The sequence below is a fragment of the Xyrauchen texanus genome, chromosome 8 (assembly GCF_025860055.1).
Source record: "Xyrauchen texanus isolate HMW12.3.18 chromosome 8, RBS_HiC_50CHRs, whole genome shotgun sequence".
NCBI classification, from domain to species: domain Eukaryota; kingdom Metazoa; phylum Chordata; class Actinopteri; order Cypriniformes; family Catostomidae; genus Xyrauchen; species Xyrauchen texanus.
In genome coordinates this window covers 39,502,756-39,526,338 of record NC_068283.1, presented here as the reverse complement: position 1 = coordinate 39,526,338, position 23,583 = coordinate 39,502,756, and the positions used below count along the sequence as shown (strand labels likewise).

General features: G+C 37.1%; 1 protein-coding gene and 1 pseudogene across 1 annotated transcript; both read left to right on the top strand.

The window, feature by feature from the left end:
* Nucleotides 1-1,339: 1,339 nt before the first annotated feature.
* On the top strand, nucleotides 1,340-5,209 carry LOC127648161 (methyltransferase-like 26; annotated as a pseudogene).
* Nucleotides 5,210-6,827: 1,618 nt separating this feature from the next.
* ankrd40 (ankyrin repeat domain 40) lies at nucleotides 6,828-18,319 on the top strand. The gene is made up of 5 exons (XM_052132269.1): nucleotides 6,828-7,210; nucleotides 9,703-9,851; nucleotides 11,885-12,469; nucleotides 14,697-14,878; nucleotides 16,717-18,319. The coding sequence occupies exons 1-5, from the start codon at nucleotides 7,077-7,079 to the stop codon at nucleotides 16,861-16,863; spliced, it is 1,197 nt and encodes a 398-aa protein (XP_051988229.1). The 5' UTR covers nucleotides 6,828-7,076; the 3' UTR covers nucleotides 16,864-18,319.
* The last annotated feature ends 5,264 nt before the right edge of the window (nucleotides 18,320-23,583 follow it).

Here is a 23,583-nt window from a genome sequence, read left to right as displayed (position 1 = left end):
TTTATTATTTGTTTAAATTTCATTAGAGTTAATATTATTTTGACTTAATCATTAAATGGGGAACTATACCTTTATCTCATTTACTCAATTTTGTCATCTCAAACTTGGGATTGTCTTTTGCGGAACACAGTGGGGCCCTTGGGGATAATTGGTCCAGGGGCATTTGCAAGTCATAATCCGTCCCTGGTTCAGTTGCATTTACTTTTTATAACTTTATAGATGTCTTAGTATTAGATCAACTTACTGTAATGCAGCCTTGGTAAATAAAAGCAACAATTGCTTTCAGAAACAAATAAACAAATGTCAACCCACACTTATAAATGGTAGTGTAGTGTGTGTGTGATAATTATTATGTATATATGATGTTTCGATATGGAATCTTGAAAAATGCTACATTTCACATTGAATTTGGAACTTGATTCGTTTTGGGGAAAAATGTGATCTATGACACCCAAAAATCAATTCGAAAACCATGTGACTGCTTCAGTATGTGATTCAAAAACAGCGCAAATCCCAGTACAAGTTTAAACCCAATACAGTCACATAAGCACATTTCACTCCCCTGTTTATAAAATGCATATTTTCAACAAGCATATTTATTTCCAATCTACACATGAATAATCAGTTTCTAGTTTCTAATTTACACATGCATTTTTTTTTTACATTTAATATAACAGTAACTCTTTGACACTTATATGGAGCCACTGAGGCTTGAGTCTTCATTTGGTTATTGCTTATTAAAAAAAACACCTTAGTTAACAAAACACAAATGTCATAATAGTGTTTATTATTAATTTTAGTGCCACAGTGGCTCACTAGGTACTCTTCATTTTTTTTTTTTTTTTGGACCTCCAGACAGCAGTAATTTGAACCATGTACAGGAGCTTTGAGTAATAAACCCATTTTCAGTACATTTGTACTGAAAGCCTTGTTGCTTCATAAAGCTTAATTTGTCCATCACTAACAAGTGGCATAAAAGCACTACACCTAATTACTTGAATGGGGAAAGACCGAAATCTCCAAAATGGCTTATTGTAATTACGTTCAAAGAACACATTTTAAATCAACAGTAAAGTTTGAATACAAGAGTATAATAAACTGCTTCTTTAGCTAAAAAAAAAAAACGCTATTTATAGGTTGGTACAGCTAATGCGCATGCGCGTTCTCGACTAAAAGTCTATTGACTTATTTACCTGTAAAGCGGGACTTCCTTTTCTACAACCGCCATATTGGACGTTCCAATTTCTCTCATTCATTTAATTTCAAGTGGTCTGTCTCGGGCTTAACAGTCTTTGATTGCGTTCTAAAAAATGTTACACTGTAGCGAAGATTGTAACCAATGAAGACATCAGACAGATACCTGAACGCTTTGGAAATATCCTCAGGCACAGGACAGCATGCCGTTCACTTTGGCAAAGTAATACCCCAATATTACTTGGAAGCAATCTGAAGTTGATGCACAGTCCATTCGAGGTGAGCCATACCATGTGCATTTGCAATAACTACATGTCGGAATTTTACACTTCTTAAATGTCATCTTTAGCCATGCTGCATCTCACATGTTGTGGTAGAGGAGAAATACACTGACTGTCATGTTGCACATGTAAAGTTCAAGTTATAGGAAATCACAGCAGAAAAGAAGATCTCTGTTATCTCATGTGCTTATGATGTGTTGAAACGTTAAAAACATTTTTTTAATAAAAAAAAATATTAAAAAAAAAAAAAAAAAATATATATATGTGTATATATGTATATATATATATATATATATATATATATATGTATATATATATATATATATATATATATATATATATATATATATATATATATTGTTTACGTCCGTGGCATCTTGTGATCATGGTTCTAAGTTCACGTGCATGTGGGGAGCGAAAGTTTTCACGCAGCAGAGACTGTATGCAGACATCTATCAGCAGAGGGCGCAGTTCACCTTCAGAAAAATCAATGCATGAACATTTAGTAGTGATGCTGCAGTAAAACAGCTGAAACAGGTTAATTTCCCACTAGTTAAAAGGGATGAAAAGTCTCTCATTTACTCACCCTCATGCCATCCCAGATATGTGTGACTTACTTTCTTCTCCAGAACACAAATGCAGATTTTTAGAAGAATATATCTGCACAGTAGGTCCACACAATGCAAGTGAATGATGGCCAGAACTAAAAAGCACATAAAGGCAGCATAAAAGTAATCCCCATGACTCCAGTGGTTAAGTTCATGTCTTCTGAAGCGATATGTTAGGTATGGGTGAGAAACATATCAATATTTAAGTCATTTTATGATTAATCTCCACTTTCACTTCGACTTTTTTTTAATTCACATTCTTCATAAATATCGCCACCTACTGGTCAGGACTGGTCAAAGGTGGAGATTTATAGTAAAAAAGGACTTGATCTGTTTCTCATGCACAATGTGAGAAATCACATCGGCTTCTGAAGACATGGATTTAACCACTGGAGTCATATGGATTGCTTTTATGCTGCATTTATGTGCTTTATGGAGCTTCAAACTCAAACGTCAGGCCACCATTCACTTGCATTGTATGGACCTACAGAGCTCAAATATGATTAAAATCTTTGTGTTATGCAGAAGATAGAAAGTCATACACATCTGGGATGCCATGAGGGTGAGTAAATGATGAGAGAATTTTCATTTTTGGGTATCATAAACTTCATAAACTGCAGAATGTGAAGCCTCCCATCTATCTCAATGTGTCACATGATGTGTCATGTGACCTTGTCATAAATATCAACTTGATGCACATATCACCTCTGGTCTGCATTGCTTTAGTTGTTTCTATCTCTTCAGCTTTGTCTCTCTATTTGTTAGATGTCTACATATAAAATTTGACATTCTTTCCCTTTTTTCTGCATGGCTTGTTTAACACTGTTGGAAAAATACTAAAGCCTCAAGGATTGCTCCTGATTTATGGGGCATTCTTACTATTCTTGTTATTCTTAAAGCATTTAAGCTCAAATTATTCTGAAGCATTTAACCCTCATATTGCCTTCTGGACATTTTTGACCCAGGACAGTTAATTAATACATTATAAATACTGCATAGGTTTTGGGGCTGGAACCAGATGTTGTGGCTTTCTCAAAACCAATAAAACATATAAAAGAAAAAGAAAATGTATGTTTTGTATATATCTGTTTAAGAGCAATAACAGTTAAAAACAAATAGTTCCTTCCATTGTTTTAACGGGTCAAATTGTCCCGTATGCGAACGAAGGACCAGTTGTGACATTTCACCTTCAGACTTTCTGGATGTTGTGCTGCTTTAAATAGTTTTTTGTACATTTATGAATTAAACTTAAAGGGTAACTAAACCCTAAACCAACTTTTTTAGTTAATGATCTTAAGAATGGGGCTTTATTAGTACTGGTCAGATTCAAGTAATTTTTGACATTTGTATAAAGTGTTTAATTCTACAATATATGGTGTAAAAACGTCTGAGTGCTGCCCTTCAGGTTGAACGGTGGCTACTGCATTTGAATTTTCCTATTGGCTGTTGCGGTACTTCGTGACGTGGTGACAGCTGACGTAAGCAGGTCCAGCTCACCACGCCAGATCATGTACATGTCCTGCGACCGTGAGGAATAATAACATAGAGTCTGACAGCAGCTGTCAATTAATCCGTCACTACGAGTCTCAGGCCCCCCGACTGTTCCTCTATCCCGGGTCTGCCCACTTTTCAGCATTATCAAATATTTCTAGTGGGTGGAGTCAGACTCTGAGCAGGTGTTTAGTTACCCTCTAAACTAAACATATTTCAAATTTTTGCCCCTAGCCCGATACTGTTCTCTAGCTCCCCTACCTGCTCCACTGGGTACTGCATCTTTCCCACAAATTGCCCATTTTCCTCTCAGACGGGGTTTGTACACACATGCACATGTCCAGAGTATTTTTTTGAATGGGTTATATGTTAGTAAATGTTACTAACATGGTTTTCTAAAAGCAGAATAAATCAGAAATTGTTGAAATATGATTAAGATATTATAAAATGCCAAAAGTGATTGAAATAAATCTAAACTGAGACATCCTTTGACAACGTTTGAAAAGTTTTTATTATTATTATTATTATTAAATAATGGTTACTCCATTAATATTCAATATATTGCATTGTTTTCTCTATCAATATACTCTTACAATAAAACAGATGTTCTTTAGTGGTGTCGTACATTAATCAAGAAGTTCTGCATTTTTAATAGTTTTCAATACGTGTCAAAAATGACCCGAAGGTCAAAGGGAAGATGCAGTCTGAAGACAATAGGAGGATTAAGCTGAAGGTTTTATTTCTTCATTTTTTATATTGGTTAAGGTTCAAATGTCTTGCATCTATGTAGTTTGTTATTTATTTTTGTCTGTTTGTTTCAATGGATCGACTACTCCTCAGAACAATGTTGGCTTTGACCACAGCTTACAATCAAGGTGAGTGACAAAGGAAATATCAGGCCAAGTCTGTCCAACAACTGTATTGCCTAAGAAGGTGTTCTGGATCTTTGATAAGGTTTCTCTTTCATTGGCTCAAAAAATAGTTCCTAAAAGCATAGTATTAAGGTGTTTGCAGGTATTGGTTACAGACATTTGGAGTTGATGACAAAAATAACTAATTCACTAATAATTAACTTATAAAAGGGCGCGTTTCACTGTTATCTTTTATTATCTGTCTCCTTATGGTGTAATGAGGTTCAGGTGAGTTTAGAAAGTCACTGTAACTTCCCAAATGTTGTTTTAAAACCCCTAAAAACACCCCCCAAAATGGATCGTTTTATCAATTTCGTCTTTGCAGAAATCTAGAGTTGGGTCTAAGAGATTCATCTTTACTGGCATCCCTTGGCCAAGACAAAGAACTGCAACTGGAGGAAACTGTAAGTGTTTTATTATGACCAAAATGCACAATCCTGTGTTGTGCTTTGCATATGGAGAAATGTATGCTTTTGGATGCAATATGTTGTTGATGTGAACCAGGTCCCGAGACTATTTCTGTTCACTTTTTCTAAGATTTAAGAGGCTTCTTACTTTGATGTGATCCATTAAAAAATGTATCTGCGACTTGATTGGATTGATTAAAACATGATTCCCAGTTTTTAAGTATTATAGTTTTAAATGCTTTTGTTTCTGATTTTCTAGGTTGATATGCCAGCCAACAACAAGTGCCTGTTGTTTTCGCAAGGACAGCATGGTTTGAAACAACATCCGTTTGTATAGTGTTGCACTGTTTTTGCATTTGTGTAGATTCTGTTTTTAACTTCATAGTACTGAATAATAAGAAGGCTTCTCAAAATCAATTGATTAGGTTAAGATAAACCAATTGAATTTGAAAGCCTCAGCTCTTTAAGGACATAATCCGTAATCCTGAATTAAATTGCAGGGGTGAAAGGATTATAGGGATAGTTCTTCCAAATATGAAAAATCTCTCATTATTTACTCACCTTAATGCCATCCCAGATGTGTATGACTTGCTTTCATCACCAGAATCTCAGCGCTGTAGGACTACACAATGCAAATGAATGGTGACCAGAACTCAGAAGGTACAAAAAAGCACATAAAGGCAGCATAAAAGTAATCCAGAAGACTCCAATGATTTAATACCTGTCTTCTGAAGCAATCCAATCAGTTTTGGGTGAGATCACATTAAAAATATCTACTTTTTCACTATCAATCATAGCATCAGCAGTCTCCTTGGCTATCATGATTTCAAGCTTGATTACTCTTCCTAGCGCTTGATGTATGCACAGGAAGTGTAATCGAGCTAGGAATCATGACGGCGGCTGTGGCTCTGTTGGTAGAGTGGGTCGGCCACTAATCGCAGGGTTGGTGGTTCGATTCCCGGCCCACATGACTCCACATGCCGAAGTGTCCTTGGGCAAGACACTGAACCCCAAGATGTCCCAATGGAGCTACTAGCGCCTTGCAAGGCTCTGCTGACATTGGTGTGTGAATGGGCGAATGAGTTCACAGTGTAAAGCGCTTTGAAAACCGCTAAAGTTAAAAAAGCGCTATATAAGTGCAGACCATTTACTGTGACAGTCCTCTATAATCTTTAAATGTGTTCTGCAATCAAAGGAAGTCTTACACATCTCGGATAGCATGAGGACTAGAGTGTGAAACTCCCAAACTCTTTCTTTGAGCTATGAAATTTAGTCTAAATGGAGTTTACGGTTAAATTAAGGACTCAATTTTTAAGTTTTTTAATTTTTTTTAGATTAGGGGGCAGTTTTCCCGCCAAACAATTTTTGTCTTGTAAACCTCCAAGTTTTGGGTCACCCTCATCTAGTATCGAACCATCCACATTTTGCAAGCTTGATATTGAAGACTTGCAGTGTTACTCTGTACTATAATAGGATCTTAACACATCTCAAGGCATAAATGGTGGATCAGCTTTATAAATAAAAACGCATTTAACCCTAACATTAACCGCACAGCCTTACCAAAGGTACCAGTGATATATCATATAGTTGGCATATTGATAGACTACCATAATTGTACGATTCCATATGCAATGGCATTTACATGGTACACCAAGGTACTTCAACGGATACTATGGTAAATATACAAAAAACACACTAGCACCATGTCAAAAAGCTAAACTTGTGTACTTGATGCTGCTGCTCTTATCTGAATTTCAATAAATCAATCAATTCACCAATTTGCACATAGTCTTCAATATAGTTTTTTTTCTGGTACTTTGTACTTCGAAACTCTTATCTTACTCCTACAAAGCTTTTATAACCAGTTTCCAGCATTGAAGTGTTAAGTCGGAACCAAAGATCATGATCTGAAGGAGTTACAGCGAATATCGCCCCCAATATGAGAGGTGCAGCAGCGACGAGTGGATTTCTGTAGTCGGCGAAAGATTATTCGAACACAACCTAAAACATAATTCATACCAAAAGATTTTAAATACACTCCCTTTGTATTGTCTATCTCAAATCATACAGAACAGGCAACAGCTTTGCCCTCGACAGAGCAAGTTGAGTGGCTTATTTTTGTCTTGTGCCATAAAGCACTGTGTCAGTTCGTATGAAGCTTTTTTGTCCATAAAGACTTGAATAATGTCAACGACATCGCTGGACAAAGAGCTGCAGGAGCGTCTGAGAGAGGCCAGTGGCATCGGGGACATAGACGAAGTGAAGAGTTTAGTGGAGAGCGGAGTGAACGTCAACTCACAGAACGAGGTTAACGGATGGTGCGTATAAGCATGCACTGAACATGGGCTAATTTTCTTTCATTTTGCATATATGTGCATACAATTCTCGTATGCATGTTTCTTCCAGGTTCCAATTCACATTTAGAGAGCTGTTAAGCATTGGCAATTGATCCTCTAGCAGTGACACATCCAAGGATTGTAAAGACATAATTACAGGATCAGTTAACAGGGGGCGCTGTTTCATTGCATCTACTGTAGACCACATCAGTCTTTAGTCTTGTAACTGTAGACACCCTCACCTATCTAACACATCTCAACTCATTAGTAGAGTGCTTCATGGCTGTGTTCAGGATAGCATACTTTTACTATTTGTGCACTATTTACATTTTCAGTGTGCATGCATGTAAAATGCATTTGCAATAATGTGCAGTATACAAACGTGCATGCTGCACTACATACTGTATCCTACAAATGCAATATGCTCGACTTGACCTTTTATTTTTAGTGTGATGGATAAAGTTTGCCATTTTAACTGTATACTGCCGAACATATTTGATTTGAGTGCATAATGTGCACTTTCACATACACTGGTGGCCAAAGGTTTGGAATAATGTACAGATTTTGCTCTTATGAAATGGAATTGGTACTTTTATTCACCAAAGTGGCATTCAACTGATCACAATGTATATTCAGGACATTAATAATGTGAAATATTACTATTACAATTTGAAAGAAATGTTCAACTAAACTACTTCAAAGTGTTCTCATTAAAAATCCTCCACGTGCAGCAATGACAACTTTGCAGATACTTGACATTCTAGCTGTCAGTTTGTCCAGATACTCAGGTGACCTTTCACCCCACACTTCCTGTAGCACTTGCCATAGATGTGTCAGTCTTGTCGGGCACTTCTCACACATCTTACAGTCTAGCTGATCCCACAAAAGCTCAATGGGGTTAAGATCCATAACACTCTTTTCCAATTATCTGTTGTCCAATGTCTCTGTTTCTTTGCCCACTCTAACCTTTTCTTTTTGTTTTTCTGTTTCAAAAGTGTCTTTTTCTTTGCAATTCTTCCCATAAGGCCTGCAAAATTAAATGGAAAAAAATTATAATATTAAAACTAAAATAAAATGCAAATTTTATCTTGCTTAAGACAGTCCACTTGTAAACGTGCTCTGCGCTGATTTGTCGATTGAGCCACGATGACTGATCTGGGTAGAGCTGTTTCGTTTCGCTTTTGGGCCATTTGCCGTTTGATAGTTTTCATACACAACAAAAAATGACAACTCGTAATTAGAGAGTCGGCCAAACTTGTAGTCTTGTAAAGTTTAATCCCACTGCTAGGAAAAATAGTCGCTATAATTGTTGCATAGCACGTTTGGCATACTAAGTTGGCAACAACTGCTCTGATTGGTGGAGCCTTTCTCTTTAGGATCATGGGTAGTGTAGTTTTCACCAGGAATTCGGCTATTTAACTCTATTTCTGAAAAAATAAGTTGAAATAATGCAGACTGCTGTCTTCAACAGAAGTGGATACCCTCAATTAACAACCTTGGAGCTCATGGTAGGTCTGTCTTTAAAAGTGTATACATTATCTGTAAAAATGCATTTGCATGTGGCAAAAAAATTAATGGGAAGTATACTTCCAGAATGTTGATATGGTAGAAATGGTAAGAATATTATGGTAGTATACGATTCAGAATTTAGCCATATTCTTAAACCTGCACATTTTAATAATTTTTCCTATCAAATACACATATTTTAAATTGTTTGCTTATTAGTACAGGCTCCATGACATGAATTGGGTGTTAAATAAGGTGGAGTTGCCTAAAGTGCAAAGTGCTTTGTGTCACAGTGAGAAACACTGGAATAAACTCTTGATTACCACGTGATTAGGGCTGGTGAAAATGGCTTGCAGTCTATAACAGCCCTTTTCTATCACATCATCTAGCTTGGCAGCATTCCTGAGATGCTTCTTTTGACAGCTTGCCTTTAGGAACATCCTGAAAAACACGAAGAAGCTCCCTGACTTCTCGCAGAGTGTTGATATTTGTTGAGCAGCTGACTGGAGGTGTTAAATGTGTTCTGACAATGGTGCTGCCAGCCACTGACTGTTTTGCTCTAGCAATGCCTGAATGCATTAAAACTAGTTTGACTTGCAGATAATCACCTGATTTCCATGAATGCAGTGGACTTCTGTTTTTAAAGGTGATCTGTTGCTTATTTGTTTGATTAATATTATTTATCTTGTCCAATGCCCCCTTACAAACTAGCATCTATTTGCATATTGAAAACAAAAATAGGGTACGTTATTGACGTGTGCAAAATGAGCACAGACCCAACAAATCAATAATGACATTTGTTAACTAGCCTATTTATAATATTATTATTATATTCGGTGGTTTTTGTTTTGTTTTTTTTATCAGTTGAATCATTAGCTGTTGCATCCCTACTGTAGTTTGCCTATTTCAGTGCAACTGAAATGGTGCATTTCATGTGTTTGACATTTATATATTCCCTGTTAATTCAGGACATGTTTACATTGGGCCTGTAAAAGAAACCACAAACAGGTAGTGGCCTATCTTTTGAATGCTGGAGCCGACAAAGAAATTCTAACCGCGAAAGAGGAGTTAGCCGTTCAACTCACATCCAAGCCTGAAATCAGAAGACTACTTGGAGGTATGTTTTCTACTTCGAACTACTTATGTTAGCTCTACTTTTTTAAATGTAACTCCATCTAGAGAGCTTCTATGCTACATCCACCAAACTCCACACAGTCCTACAGCCTGTTCTATCTTGGTACCGTTTTCCTGTAGCCTTCAATCAAATATCTCTAAATCCTAAAGCTCCACCAAGCTTGGTCAGAGACTATTTAGCCTGTCACTTCTGTTCAAATTAATGGGATAAATTGGAATTCCCAATGGTCCACAGATGTAGAGAGGAAGTCCCGCCCTAAAGGTAAAAGAGCCAATCACCTTTTTGATCCAGACATCGCCTGCCAATCAACAAAACGTGCATGCGCTTTAGCTATACAAGCTGGGAAAATGTAGTTTTTTTAGCTTGATCTGAGGTAAAGAAGCAGAATTTATTATAGCAGTGTTGTCAGATTTTAGTGCTGATTTGAATCTTGACCAACCGTTTTGGAGATTTCCCCATTCAAGTACATGGGAGCTACACTCTCATGCAGCCTTTTTACATAGAAAATAGCTTTTCGAGAGCAAGCCAAAAATGGCCGCCAAGTGACCTGACTTGCTCAAAAGACTTTGGCTTGACGGAACAGACTTTCAGCAAGTTCTGGCATAATAGTATTTCTTTATTCTAATTAACCAGTCTTCTAACATATTCCTCTAGTGAACAATCAAATATTCCAAAAGTCTCCTGGACATACACTGACGGAATATTCATAGTCTAGCACAGAATGTTTGTGATTTGAAACTGTCAAACAGTTCAAATTTAAACAAACAAATCCTTTTAACTGCTTTATGCAGATCGGTAGCTGTGTCCCAAATAACCCACTATATACTGTGCACTTACAATATACACTATGCCATCAGCCAAGTAGTGTATGAATTTTCAAAGTGTAGTATAGTCCCATGCAATGTGTTTCTTATAGCTTTAGCACGTTAGCCAACCTCAGTTCAACACTTTTATCTCATACAACGTACATATTCATAGCATGTGGTGATGGTAAAGCGTTCAACTTACATTTATAAGGTCTTTACTGAAGTTTTGCTAGTTGCTACATTCTTCATTATTTACAGTTGTTTTGTCAGACCAGAATCGCAGCCAGGTAACTCTGTCTCTTCCGCTACGAATGGCAAGTCACGAGCGCTGAGTGCATGAAGTGTCCAACACTTAAAAGAAGTACATAATTCGGGTAGTCGTAATACACCTCTTTTGTTGCATTTTCAGTGTTATCATACTACTCGCACAACTTACACCACAGAATTGTGTAGTGCAGAAGTGTGCAGTTCGGGATGCCCCTGGTATCTATTTGACTATCTAACAACCATGCTGAACACCTTAGCAACCTAAGTCTCTTGCAACTTCTTACTCAAATATAACACCTTAGCTCCTGCCTTGCAATGCCCTAGCAGTCACCTAAACAGTCACCTAAACAACTTAGCAACACCCTAGCAACATCAAATCTCTTTAAACTGCCCAAGTATTCAAAATGCATAAGGCAAAGAGCATGCATTCATGCACGTTCTTCCACTGATTATGCTTAATAAATTGACAACGTGTAAAGTAATGTACACAGCTTAAACAGATTTCCTTTATCAGGGTAAGGTCGTAAACGGCTAAGTAAAAAGCAATCGGCACAGGTAGATTTTTACCAATTGTCGTGATTTTGCTCTGCATTTAAACACCTTACTGGCGTTCTTAAGTAGGACTGGCTAATCCAGTAGGCACATGCCTGTTTACGTTTTGTCATCAAAAGCAGAAAATAATCTGATTATTCTTAAGGTCATGCAAATATGATTTTCTTGCATTGTCAAAGTTTTTGCATAAGCTGATTTTTTGTAGTTATCTGCATACTGATGTGCATGTTAACGCACCCAAGGCGTTTTCAAGCCAACATTCAAACTATGCATTGACAAACTTTCCTTTTCTACTTCTGTTATTATTTTGGTAATCAAAGCCAATTGAATTTGAATGACCACCTTCCTAGTCCCTATGCTGTCACATCCATACTTGTTATCTCTCTTCAGTGGAAGAAGAATACGTGCCTGAAGTTAAGGAGCCAGAGCTGCCGATCATTCCAAACTATCTTTCCAACCCGCCCTTCCTGTACAGCAAGATGGATAATGATAATCTGAGCATAGCACAGCATGTGTCGCAAAACGGCACCAACAATCACTCGGAGCCTCTGGAGTCTGAACCAGCTACTTTGTCCCCAACACAAGAGCAGCAACTTCCACCTCAACATCAACAGCCCAAGAGCCTTTACACAGACACCCAGAACCAGCAAGAGTTGCCCTACATCCCTGTTATGGAGCATAATGGCATGGTACCAAACCTGGTGGTCAATGGCACCCTGCCCATGGAGCTCTCCACAGACACTCATCTCACCAATCACTGCGAGTTTTCTCACCCTCATACTATAGCACAGAATGGCCCGGTGTGTCCCACGCTTTCTTCTCCCAGCGGGAGCACTAGTCAGCCTAAGGTTCCCAACGCCACAATCACCCGCCAGCAGTCAGTCCCGCAGCAGATCAACTGCTCCCAGCTCGGTGGCTCAGTGCCTGCCTTCCAACCCTTCTTTTTCACCAGCACTTTTCCAGTCAATGTACAAGGTACAGTGCAAGCTTGTGAAAGTGATTGTTTACCCAAACATTAAACTTTTAATTATTTTCTCTGCCACTTGTTGTTCAAAACTTGCATGACTTTCTTCTGTGGAACACGATAGGAGATGTTAGGGGGAATGTTTGCCTCAGTCACTATTACATTTATTGCATCTTGTTTCCAAGTGTGACTAATACCGTACATTCTGCCTAACATCTCCTCTGACTGTTTGAAAGAAAGAGACAGACAGATGGATTTGGAACGTCATGAAGGTGAGAAAATGATGACAGAAAAGATTTGTTTACACTATATGTTTTCATAATTTTTCAATTGTTTGAAAGATTATCGAAGTACAACTTTTACCTCCTTTACTTTAAATGGGCGATTCTCATGAATCTGTCAAGAAAATTTAATTTTTTTTATATTAAATAAATATGACAAAAGTATAAAATTATATTTTGCCTAAAGACAAATATATTAATATTTCCCATTGTGTTCAATGGGAATTCTCATTACCGTAATGCTTCAGGATGTTTGACTTTAATATTTCCCATTGTGTTCAGTGGGAATTCTCATTACCGTAATGCTTCAGGATGTTTGACTTTAATATTTCCCATTGTGTTCAATGGGAATTCTCATTACCGTAATGCTTCAGGATGTTTGACTTTTACATTTCCAATTGTGTTCAATGGGAATTCTCATTACCGTAATGCTTCAGGATGTTTGACTTTTACATTTCCAATTGTGTTCAATGGGAATTCTCATTACCAAATGTTTTTACTGTATTACAATAAAAAATATGCTGTTTTACAATTATTTTCTTAATTAAAATCAGTGAAAATCAAAGGAAGTGCCAAGGGAGAACTACTATAATGTATAAATACTTAATAATGGGAATAATATAAAATAGGCCTTATTTTCTATCTGCAAAATATAATTTCTTAGTTGTTCTTTTGGTTTTGGAGTAAAATGGGACCAGATTATTGTATTGACAAGTTTCATCAGAATCACCCAAAGAGGTGCTCATGTAGATCTACCTCCCTGTTCTTCAATGGTCTTCGGGATTACTTAAAATTACAGCTATTGTGTTGGATTAGAGTTGGAAATAATGCTGCACCTGGTAAATTCCTAATGCAGAGTTCCTAATTCGGTGTAAGTCAGTTGTTATTTCGATGTGTCGTGCAATCAGGTTGGCAGTAGCCAAAAAGCGTCCTGGCAAAAGCTCTTATTCCTGTTATACTAGTCGATAAGCATAGATAAATAATGTTGCATCACATATCATATATGATTTGTGTATGCTATCTAATAGTTATAGGCCTATATACGGTATATTGGCTAGGCCAATTAATTGGCTTATATTTGGCCATTTTGAGACCATCCATTTTTGCTTGGCCAATTAGCAGAAGTGTTACGTTCCCCATACATCATTTTCAAACAGATTATCAGTTTTCTGCCAATACCCTTGTCAAAGAATACTACACAATTTCTGTTTTTTGTTATTATGTATATATCTGCCACCCTGATCTACTGCACAGTTGCCTTCTGCCATATTTGATGTTGACAAGGCCATTTTAACAACACAATTTGGTTATCGTAGATAATTCATATGCTGCTTCCGACTATCCATACTTCTCTAATATATATGCTATGCCAAAAACAGAATGCCAGTGGAGTAGTATGTCCGATTCCACAGTATTCACGAAGCAGTAAGCGAGAAGTACCCGGATGACCTACTATTTCCGGTGAGATTCTGAAGTGTGGATCGACTGGACACTTTACGATCCCATAATCCCTCGGGAGCTGAGTCGACATCACGTTCAAAATGCAGGATTTAAAAGAATGGCTGTGAAATATATGGGTCATGAGACAATGCCCACATACCCGGATGAAGTATGTCCGAAATCTATTCATACTACTCGCATGCATACCTAAAATAACTTACTGTTTTGCAAGCAGATATGTGCCTTCATCAAATACAGTGCATACTGTGACAATACGCAGTTTAAGATGCAGCAAGAGTTTCACCACTGGTAAATGACTTGGATTGGTCTTTTAAGCCAATACACTTCACTTAAAGGCTTCTCTGTGGGAAGATAGACCTCTAGGAGCTATTTTGAGTCATTCTACTCTAAATGTACAATACATCCACCAAACTTACTGGTTTTTGAAAGGAAGAATTTGAAAGGGCTCTCTTAAGATTTTATCTGTCATAATGTCTGTCTTTCCGGCTTCTCTCAGAGCTAGTCCTGAAGGTGCGGATCCAGAACACTAATGTGAGAGAGAACGACTTCATCGAGGTGGAACTGGACAGGCAGGAGCTGACGTACCGCGCGCTCCTCCGGGTCTGCTGCCGTGAGCTGGATATCAGCGCCGAACATGTGGAGAAGATCCGCAAACTGCCCAACACCATGCTCAGAAAGGTGAGGCCCGAGCTTGTTAAAGGCACTCAAATATGAAAATTATGTCATTATTTACTCGCCTTCATGTAGTTTCAAACACTACTTTATTTCTTAATTGGAGCCATTTTCTCCAGAGTTATATTTGCTCTGTGTTTATAACAGAGAGTGAAAGGTACAAAAGCCTGAGGCAAGGGTTCTCTCTCAGTGGATTTAGCAGGACAGTTCCACTGCATCATGGGAAAATCACTACTGCCATGTCTAGTGGTATACACAGATCCATCTCTGATTTGCTAGCTCAATAATTTGGTCTCTTTTGTCAAAAATAGTGTAGTCATTTTCAGAAATGTAGCTTTTACAATAACAAGCTACATTATCCCATGTTTAGTTGAGATGCAATGTGATAAAATGCTGATAATTCACTGTTTTCCTTTATGTTGCATTGTTTGTGTGCGCAGCTGAGCAAGCTCTATAATCATGTCTGAAATGCTGAAATTTAATGTTTAAAATTTTATTTTTATTTTTTTATTCAAACTAACAGATTGACTTATAATTGACTTGCAAACTATTTACCTGGCCTTCATTTATTTTTTTTAGTACTTCAAAGATTTTTCACACAATGTTTTTTAATAATAATTTGTTTATTTTTAAGATTTACGCATTTCAATTTCCATCAAAATTCCAACAATATTCCATCAATTAAATTGTGCACTGTTAAACCAAATTAAATTAATAAAATGTTTTATATTTAGTTATTTTATTTGAGTAAAGATTACTTCAATTCGATGGAACTTTATGAAATGTAATTGTGTAAATCTTAAATTAGTTTTTTGAGTGTAGTGTTTAATGAATGTATATATTTGACTGTTTTATGAAAATTCATTACAAAATTACAAATGAATCTATAATCTGTATTTACAGAGTAAAAAAACAAACATAAACCATTTCAGTGTTTATTGTGTGAAAATTAGATTTATAAAAAACATTTATGACTGTCCCACAGTTGGGCCGTCATTTCCAACACACCAAACAATTTTGCCCCAATAATATTTTTTGAAAAGTTAGTATTCTTGTTAACCAAGTTGGCAAAATGTCAGTGAACAGCATGCTTGAGTTGAAATATGATCAAGAGATGTTTGAAGAAAACAAATCAAGGTAAATATAACTTGTGAGCACAATGTTTTAATAGGGCGTCAATCCTTTGACCAAGGAAACATAATTAAATATTTCAATTGCAAAGGATTATGGGTATTCCCCATAGCCTCAATTTTGTACTCAATCGATATAGGGTTATGGTTAACCTAACCTTAAACAATTAAAAAGTGGGGCCTGGGTAGCTTGACAAGTAAAGACACCTGGAGTCGCAAGTTCGAATCCAGGGCGTGCTGAATGACTCCAGTCAGGCTTCCTAAGCAACCAATTGGCCCGGTTGCTAGGGTGGGTAGAGTCACGTTGGGGTAACCTCCTCGTGGATGCTATAAAGTGGTTCTCGCTCTCAGTGGGGCATGTGGTGAGTTGTAAGTGAATGCTGCGGAGAATAGCTTGAAGCCTCCACACGGCTAGGGCTTCGCTGTAAAACTGAGCGTTGACAACAACAAGCCACGTGATAAGATGCGCGGATTGACGGACATGGAGGCAATCGAGATTCATCCTCCGCCACCCAGATTGAGGCGAGTCACTAAGCCACTACGAGGACCTAGAGCGCATTGGTAATTGGGCATTTCAAATAGGGGAGAAAAAGGGAGAAGCTCCAACAAAAAAAATAAAGTAATAACAGTTTTTACAGTGTACATTTTCAAAGTAGCTTCCCCAACACTGGTCTCTCTGTCTCTATCTCTCTAATAAGCATCTTCATTTGGCAGGATAAAGATGTGGCACGGCTTCAGGACTTTCAGGAGTTGGAGGTGGTGCTGGAGAAAACGGAAGGCTTGTCGCTGTTTTCAGGGGGTCAGGGAGGACTGACTGATAGGCCCTGCTACAACATGAAGGCCTCCAGGCTCACCTACTAGCTTCACAGTAGTGTCAGCTTAGGGCATGCTGACTCGCTGTCCATCTGGGACTGTCACTCATTTTGGATCCCAAAGCAAGCTCCCGTCTTTCGCCCATTTGGGTCGGAAAACCGTTCAAGTTCATAATAACATATTAGCCTTATTCCTCCAAGTTTACATATTCCAATCACTCATTAAAATATGAATCTTTAGTGCCTCCTTCTCCAGTGTAACCATAGACAGTTTGATTTTCACTCTTGAGAGGCTTTGAGAAAATCACCTCTCCTCATTTGATTTGATTTTTAAATGCATTGACCTCATGATATGTGCTGGGAACATATTCAAATTCACCCATTTGCATTGTATCTTTCCATGGCACTTACTCAAATTTGTCTCGCTACCTTGCCTTCATATCGGGTCACTGTGTGAGAGTAGGTGCGTTCGGTCACCTCTGATTGGTTGATTGATCACCCAGCCCACAATACATTCACAATACTCAACTATTTTAAGAGTATTGTCAAATATGCTGCCAAAGCACTCATTCAATTATTTCGACTTGTAAAACACATTGGAAGAAGCCACAATTTAAATATATATTCCGTATAAATACAGACATGCTTCGAAATGAAGAAACATTTTGTTGCCAGACAACTCTGTGCACTTTAACATCAACAATGACACAAATCTGGGGAACACTTTCTTTTTATATAACAATTTCAGTGCTGTAATTCAAATGCTGGATCAGTCATTGTAAGCCAAATAAATCGTTCGTCAAACTCTTCTTTATACTGTATGCATTGGCTGTTGGGAATAGACTGTATGATCTTGTATGAAGGCAAAATGTCCCTTGTTTCTCTTGAACTAAAAAATTTAAAAATGTAGCTCAAGCTTTCTTATATTCCCCATAGAAGGTGTTTAATTGGAGATATTTATCCACAAAGAGCTTCCATCGGTTCTCATATTGACTTCCCTTGACAAGGTTTGGCTCTGTGTATTTAATTTAAGATATGTAATACTGGCATTTGCTGGATCTCTATTTAAGGTAGCCCAGTAATAGTAGTGCCATTTTATGAAATGCAATAAATTTGGTTCGCAGTTTGGATAACTAAAAACTTTGGGCAAATGCTTGAGGTTAGAGTTAGAGGAGATGCATAAACTCTACGTGGTTGTAAATTAGCCTTTTGACTCGATAGAGGTTGTGTTACTGTTATAACAATACTATGAAGTCATAATTTCTAAAGATTTGTCTACTAAGGAATTGTTTTTAGTTTTGTTGGGGGGGGTTTGTCTAACCGAGCATATTATAATTTAACGTTTGTTAATGTTATTATTGTTCAAACTTAACATTAGCCCCTCGAAAAGACGTTGCTAAATTGTTACTTTTTTAAATGTGAATATTTTTATTTTAGTATGATATATATATAAAATACTCAAATTTGAGGATTAAAAGAAGTATTATACACTTCCGTTTAAATGAAACAAACTGTCTCTTATTATTTTTGTATTATTATTATTATTGTAAAAAGCACAACAAAGAAAAATGTCCCTGGCCCTTCTGCTTTGTTTTATAAGGTTCTTTTCTTAGTTTTTTACCTTCGAAGGAGGCTGGTTTAAAGGTTCAGGGGTTAGTATACAAATTAGAAAAGCGCTTGACCATATTCTAATTAGTCATGTTCTTGAAATCAATTTTTACTTGGACTGTGCATTGAGAGCCAGATATTTGACATGTTCCATGTACTTTGGTACAACTGGTGTTCTATATCTATATTACTCCTTTGCTAAAGCTTGGGATAAAGTTATCCAACTCTTTGCTTCCTGAATTTAACTGCATATGGAAAGACATTCTTTATGGGAACAAAACACTAATCCAGTGCACCATGCCATTGCAAACCCTCACCAATAGAGGACAGCCTTGGTAAAAGATGAGACCACAGACAGCACTCCACTTTCTGTAGGAGGAAAAGTGTTTTTCCACACCATTACACTCAGTAGACCTCTGCTGGAGCTTCTGTAGGGTCCATACAGCACTTCAGAGTCATTGGCCTATGCGGCATTCCAAAGACGTTTCATAATGACTTCAAATCCATTTAGCTGTTTTTTCCCATCTTTGTTGCAGTGCTGATGTGTGGTGTTTTTAAAGAAACTTATACCGCAGTCCCTTAAATCACAGCTAAGTTCAGCTTCTATGGTCTGGCTCAAAAAGCGAGGGCACGTATTAGGAAAAAGAAGGAATAAAGGATATGATCTTTTAGGGCATAGAGGACACTCATCACCTTTGTGTCGTTAAAATTATGGAAACAATAAAACATGGATTCTGTCAATGAAATGTAGATTAATCTTGCAGTTGTCAGACAAGCCAGTCTAGGATGGGCTGAAAATTACAATAATATTTTTAATATAAAGTGCAATTATAAAAATGTTAATTAGGCAAACTGTATTTAATGTGTTGGAACATTCGCTATCACAGGCACTGGGTTAATTATTTATATATATATATATATATATATATTATAATTCTATTTAATTATTACTGTGATACATTTTAGAAATTAAAATAAGTTGGTGTGCAATTTGGCTCTTGCTTACATGTGTGTTGGCCTTCTTTATAGGAATGTTCTGGGATCAAGTTAAGCACAATCAACATTTGTGGCATAATGTCGATCACCACAAAATATTATTTGACTCGCCTCTCGTTTATTAATAAAGAAAAAGGAAAGATTGCGGTTCCAGTTAGGCACTTACAATGGAAGTGAATGGTGCCAAATTATAAAGTTGATCATTTATAAAAGCATTTATTTTAATACCTCTGCTGAAACTTGTGTTTTATTTGAGCTGTTGTTTATATCATAATTTTAACGGTCATGTTAGGGTTTACTAGTGTGTCACATAGTCATGGCAACATAGTTGTAAAATTGGATATTATTTTAAATTTTAAAAAGGTTATGTTAGGGATAATGTCAGCTGGCTGTTATCACAAAATACACCCCAACAGGGTGATCAGGGTTCTCATTTCAGCCTGAAGGGTTTATTTTGTGATAACCGACTGACATTATCCCACTTATAACATGGCTATTAACCAAATAAAGAAGGAAAGAAATGCATATGAAACATTGATTTTATTAGCTAGCTTGTAGAGATCACACAGTGATCTGAGAAGTCGGAACGATGACTCGCAATTCCTGGATGAGGGGTCTGAATACATGGATGTGCGGTTGTTACTGAACAATATCAGACCACTGGATGGCGCCATTGACCAATCAGAATCGAGTATTCCTGAGGGCCATGAAACTGGTTGCTCAAGTATATTGTTTACATCTTGTGGATATACTTTTGAAACGGTAAGTGTCTATATGTTTACGATTTGGTCCAATTACGATAAGTGCCTCACTCTAACCCAGATTTTTTCTTTTTTGGGGGTTTTTTTAAGAAAAGGATGGACAAGTCTAATTACATTTTTGTGGTAATCAAAATTATGCCACAAATGCTGAAAATTGACCCTGGAATATTCCTTTAGAAGCAATGCATTAGAGAACAGATGTGCAAGCAATAAGAAGTTATCGACATTTTTATAAATCCTCAGAATTACTGTTGCAGACCAAGTTCCAATTTTCTTATGCAAGGCAAGTTTATTTATATAGCACATTTCATTCACAATGGCAATTCAAAGTGCATTACATACTAATGATAAATGATTATCCAGTGCAATCAGTGAGTGCAGCTCACAGTGCTGAGTTCATAAATGCACAGCTAAAACAGACGTGTTTTCAGTCTGAACTTGTGGCCACTGTTCAGCACATCTCACCGCTTCTGGAAGCTGGTTCCAGCAGTGGGTGGCATAATGGCTAAACGCTGTCTCACCTTGTTTTGAGTGAACCATCTGTATGTCTAACTGACTTGATCCTAATTATCTGAGAGGCCTGTTAGGTTCTTATTCAACAAGAATCTCTAGAATGTATTTGGGTCTTAGACCATTTAGTGATTTATAAACTAGTAATAGTACCTTAAAATCAATTCTAAATATATCTGGAAGCTTATGCAGTAGAGTATGAATAGTCCACAGACATTTCTAAAAACTATTGTATTGAATTGCTCTTCTTTGCAAGATTTGTGTCAAATAATGAAGAAACCCTGATGGAAGTTTTATTAAATCTTGAGGACTGGTTCCACTACCGCCGACCAGCTCGGTTCACCAACTACCCTTTGACCTCTTTCACTCAATTGCACATTTTGAGGGACGGGAGCCCCACCCATTGCAGGCCTCTTACATGAGACAAGAGGGAGCAAGACCCAGGAAATTATCTGAGATTTTTGTCCCCCTAAACCCTGAATCAATGTCTTGAATTTGTGCACATACTTAGAAAATTTGTGAATGATCCAATGCAAACACACACAAAATCCATTATTCTCATGAAACTAAAGTAAAATCCAAACAAAGGCCTACAAACTTTAAGATTTTCTGCTTTTTCACATGTGAACTTCTAAACAGTGGAGTTAGCATATCACATCTCTTACCCCTTACGGTGAAGCTAGTGTTTCTCTCTTGATTCCCAGCAAACACCTGCCTTCACAGTGGGTTCATCTGTAGACATCCAGCTGCACCCAGCAAATTATCCTTCTGCTCCACTGATCTGGGAGCAGCTATCCCTTACTAACCTCAATCAATAGCCATTCTAAGAGAAAGCCAACATGATATGCAAAGATAAGCAGATAATCTGACTTTTTTCCCATTGAAGGATATTAAAAGATCAGCAGATCAAGTCGTCTTTAAAAGGCAAAGATCATTTGAGTAAATGGTAATAAAACAACATGAGTCATGACATCACATATGTACAGTATACATAATGGATAATGTACAATAGGTGGTCAATATGTAAAATACAGTAAATCTTGACAGGATCATCAGAACCTCAATAAGTAGAATTTAGTCTTACAGTTGTAGAAAAAAATACATTTTAATGGTCGTTATATAAAAACTTTTTAATGCTGTTATTGGCCAATCAAATTAAGTATTCTGTAGAGCTGTGAATGCCTACTCTAAAACAGTATGTGTTTTCATAATAATTATTATTTTTTTTACATTTGAATATTTAAGGAATGTTATGGGTTCGATACAAGTTTGAGCTCAGTCAACAGCATTTGTGTTGATTACCATAGAAAATGTTTTAGTTAGACATTTACAATGGAAGTGAATGGGGCCAGTCCATAATCATTAAGATGCAGACTCTTTCAAAAGTATAGACACAAGACATAAACAATATACATGATTTTAGTGTGATAAAATCACTTACTGATCTTATCTGTATAAAGTTACAGTGGCTATAAAAAGTCTACACACCCCTGTTAAAATGCCAAGTTTTTGTGATGTAAAAGAATGAGACAAAGATAAATCATGTCAGAACTTTTTCCACTTTTAATGTGACCTATAACGTGAACAATTCAATTGAAAAACAAACTGAAATCTTTGTGTGGGGGAATGAAAACCCTTACAATAACCTGGTTGCTTAAGTCTGCACACCCTCTTATAACTGGGGATGTGGCTGTTTTCAGAATTAACCAATCACATTCAAACTCATGTTAAACAGAAGTCATATTACACACCTGCCATCATTTAAAGTGACTCTGATTAATCACAAATAAAGTTCAGCTGTTCTAGTTGGATTATCCTGACATTTTCTTAGTTGCATCTCAGAGCAAAAGCCATGGTCCGCAGAGAGCTTCCAAAGCATCAGGGGGATCTCGTTGTTGAAAGATATCAGTCAGGTTAAGGGTACAAAAGAATTTCCAAAGCATTAGATATACCATGAAACACAGTGAAGACAGTCATCAAGTGGAGAAAATATGGCACAACAGAGACATTACCAAGAACTGGACGTCCCTCCAAAATTGATGAAAAGACGAGAAGAAAACTGGTCAGGGAGGCTTCCAAGAGGCCTACAGCAACATTAAAGGAACTGCAGGATTTTCTGGCAATTACTGGCTGTGTGCTACATGTGACAACAATCTCCCGTATTCTTCATATGAATGGGCTATGGGGTAGGGTAGCAAGACAGAAGCCTTTTCTTACAAAGAAAAACATCCAAGCCCAGCTGAAGTTTGCAAAAACAAACATCAAGTCTCCCAAAAGCACGTGGGAAAATGTGTTATGGTCTGATGAAACCAAGGTTGAACTTTTTGGCCATAAATCCAAAAGGTATGTTTGGCGCAAAAACAACACTGCACATCACCCAAAGAACACCATACCCACAGTGAAGCATGGTGGTGGCAGCATCATGCTTTGGGGCTGTTTTTCTTCAGCTGGAACCGGGGCCACGTCAGGGTGGAGGGACTTTCATGTGAACGGAAGCAGTAAAAATATTTTTTTCAAATAGAATCAAAATTTTCTTTCCAAGATATATTGTAAATGAATGCAATGTCTATGAATATTTAATTGCTCATTAGAGGAGGAATATCAAATTAGTATTTTTAATTCCATTATTTAACGATACAATACTGTCTGAATGTATCAACCACATCCCATGCCTTCTAATTATTTTTTGTTTGTTGTTGTACTGGTGTGCCTATTTTTCTAATATAGTTGATATTTTGTCTAAAGCACAGTATGACAGAGGACATTTGTGTACGGACCACATTTTTTAAAAGGAAAACAGATCCCATGTGTCCCCCAGATGTTGTAGCAGATATTCTGCCCCTCAGGAGCAAGACGCCTCTTGCATAAGAAGAACCTGCTGTGTTGAGAATTGA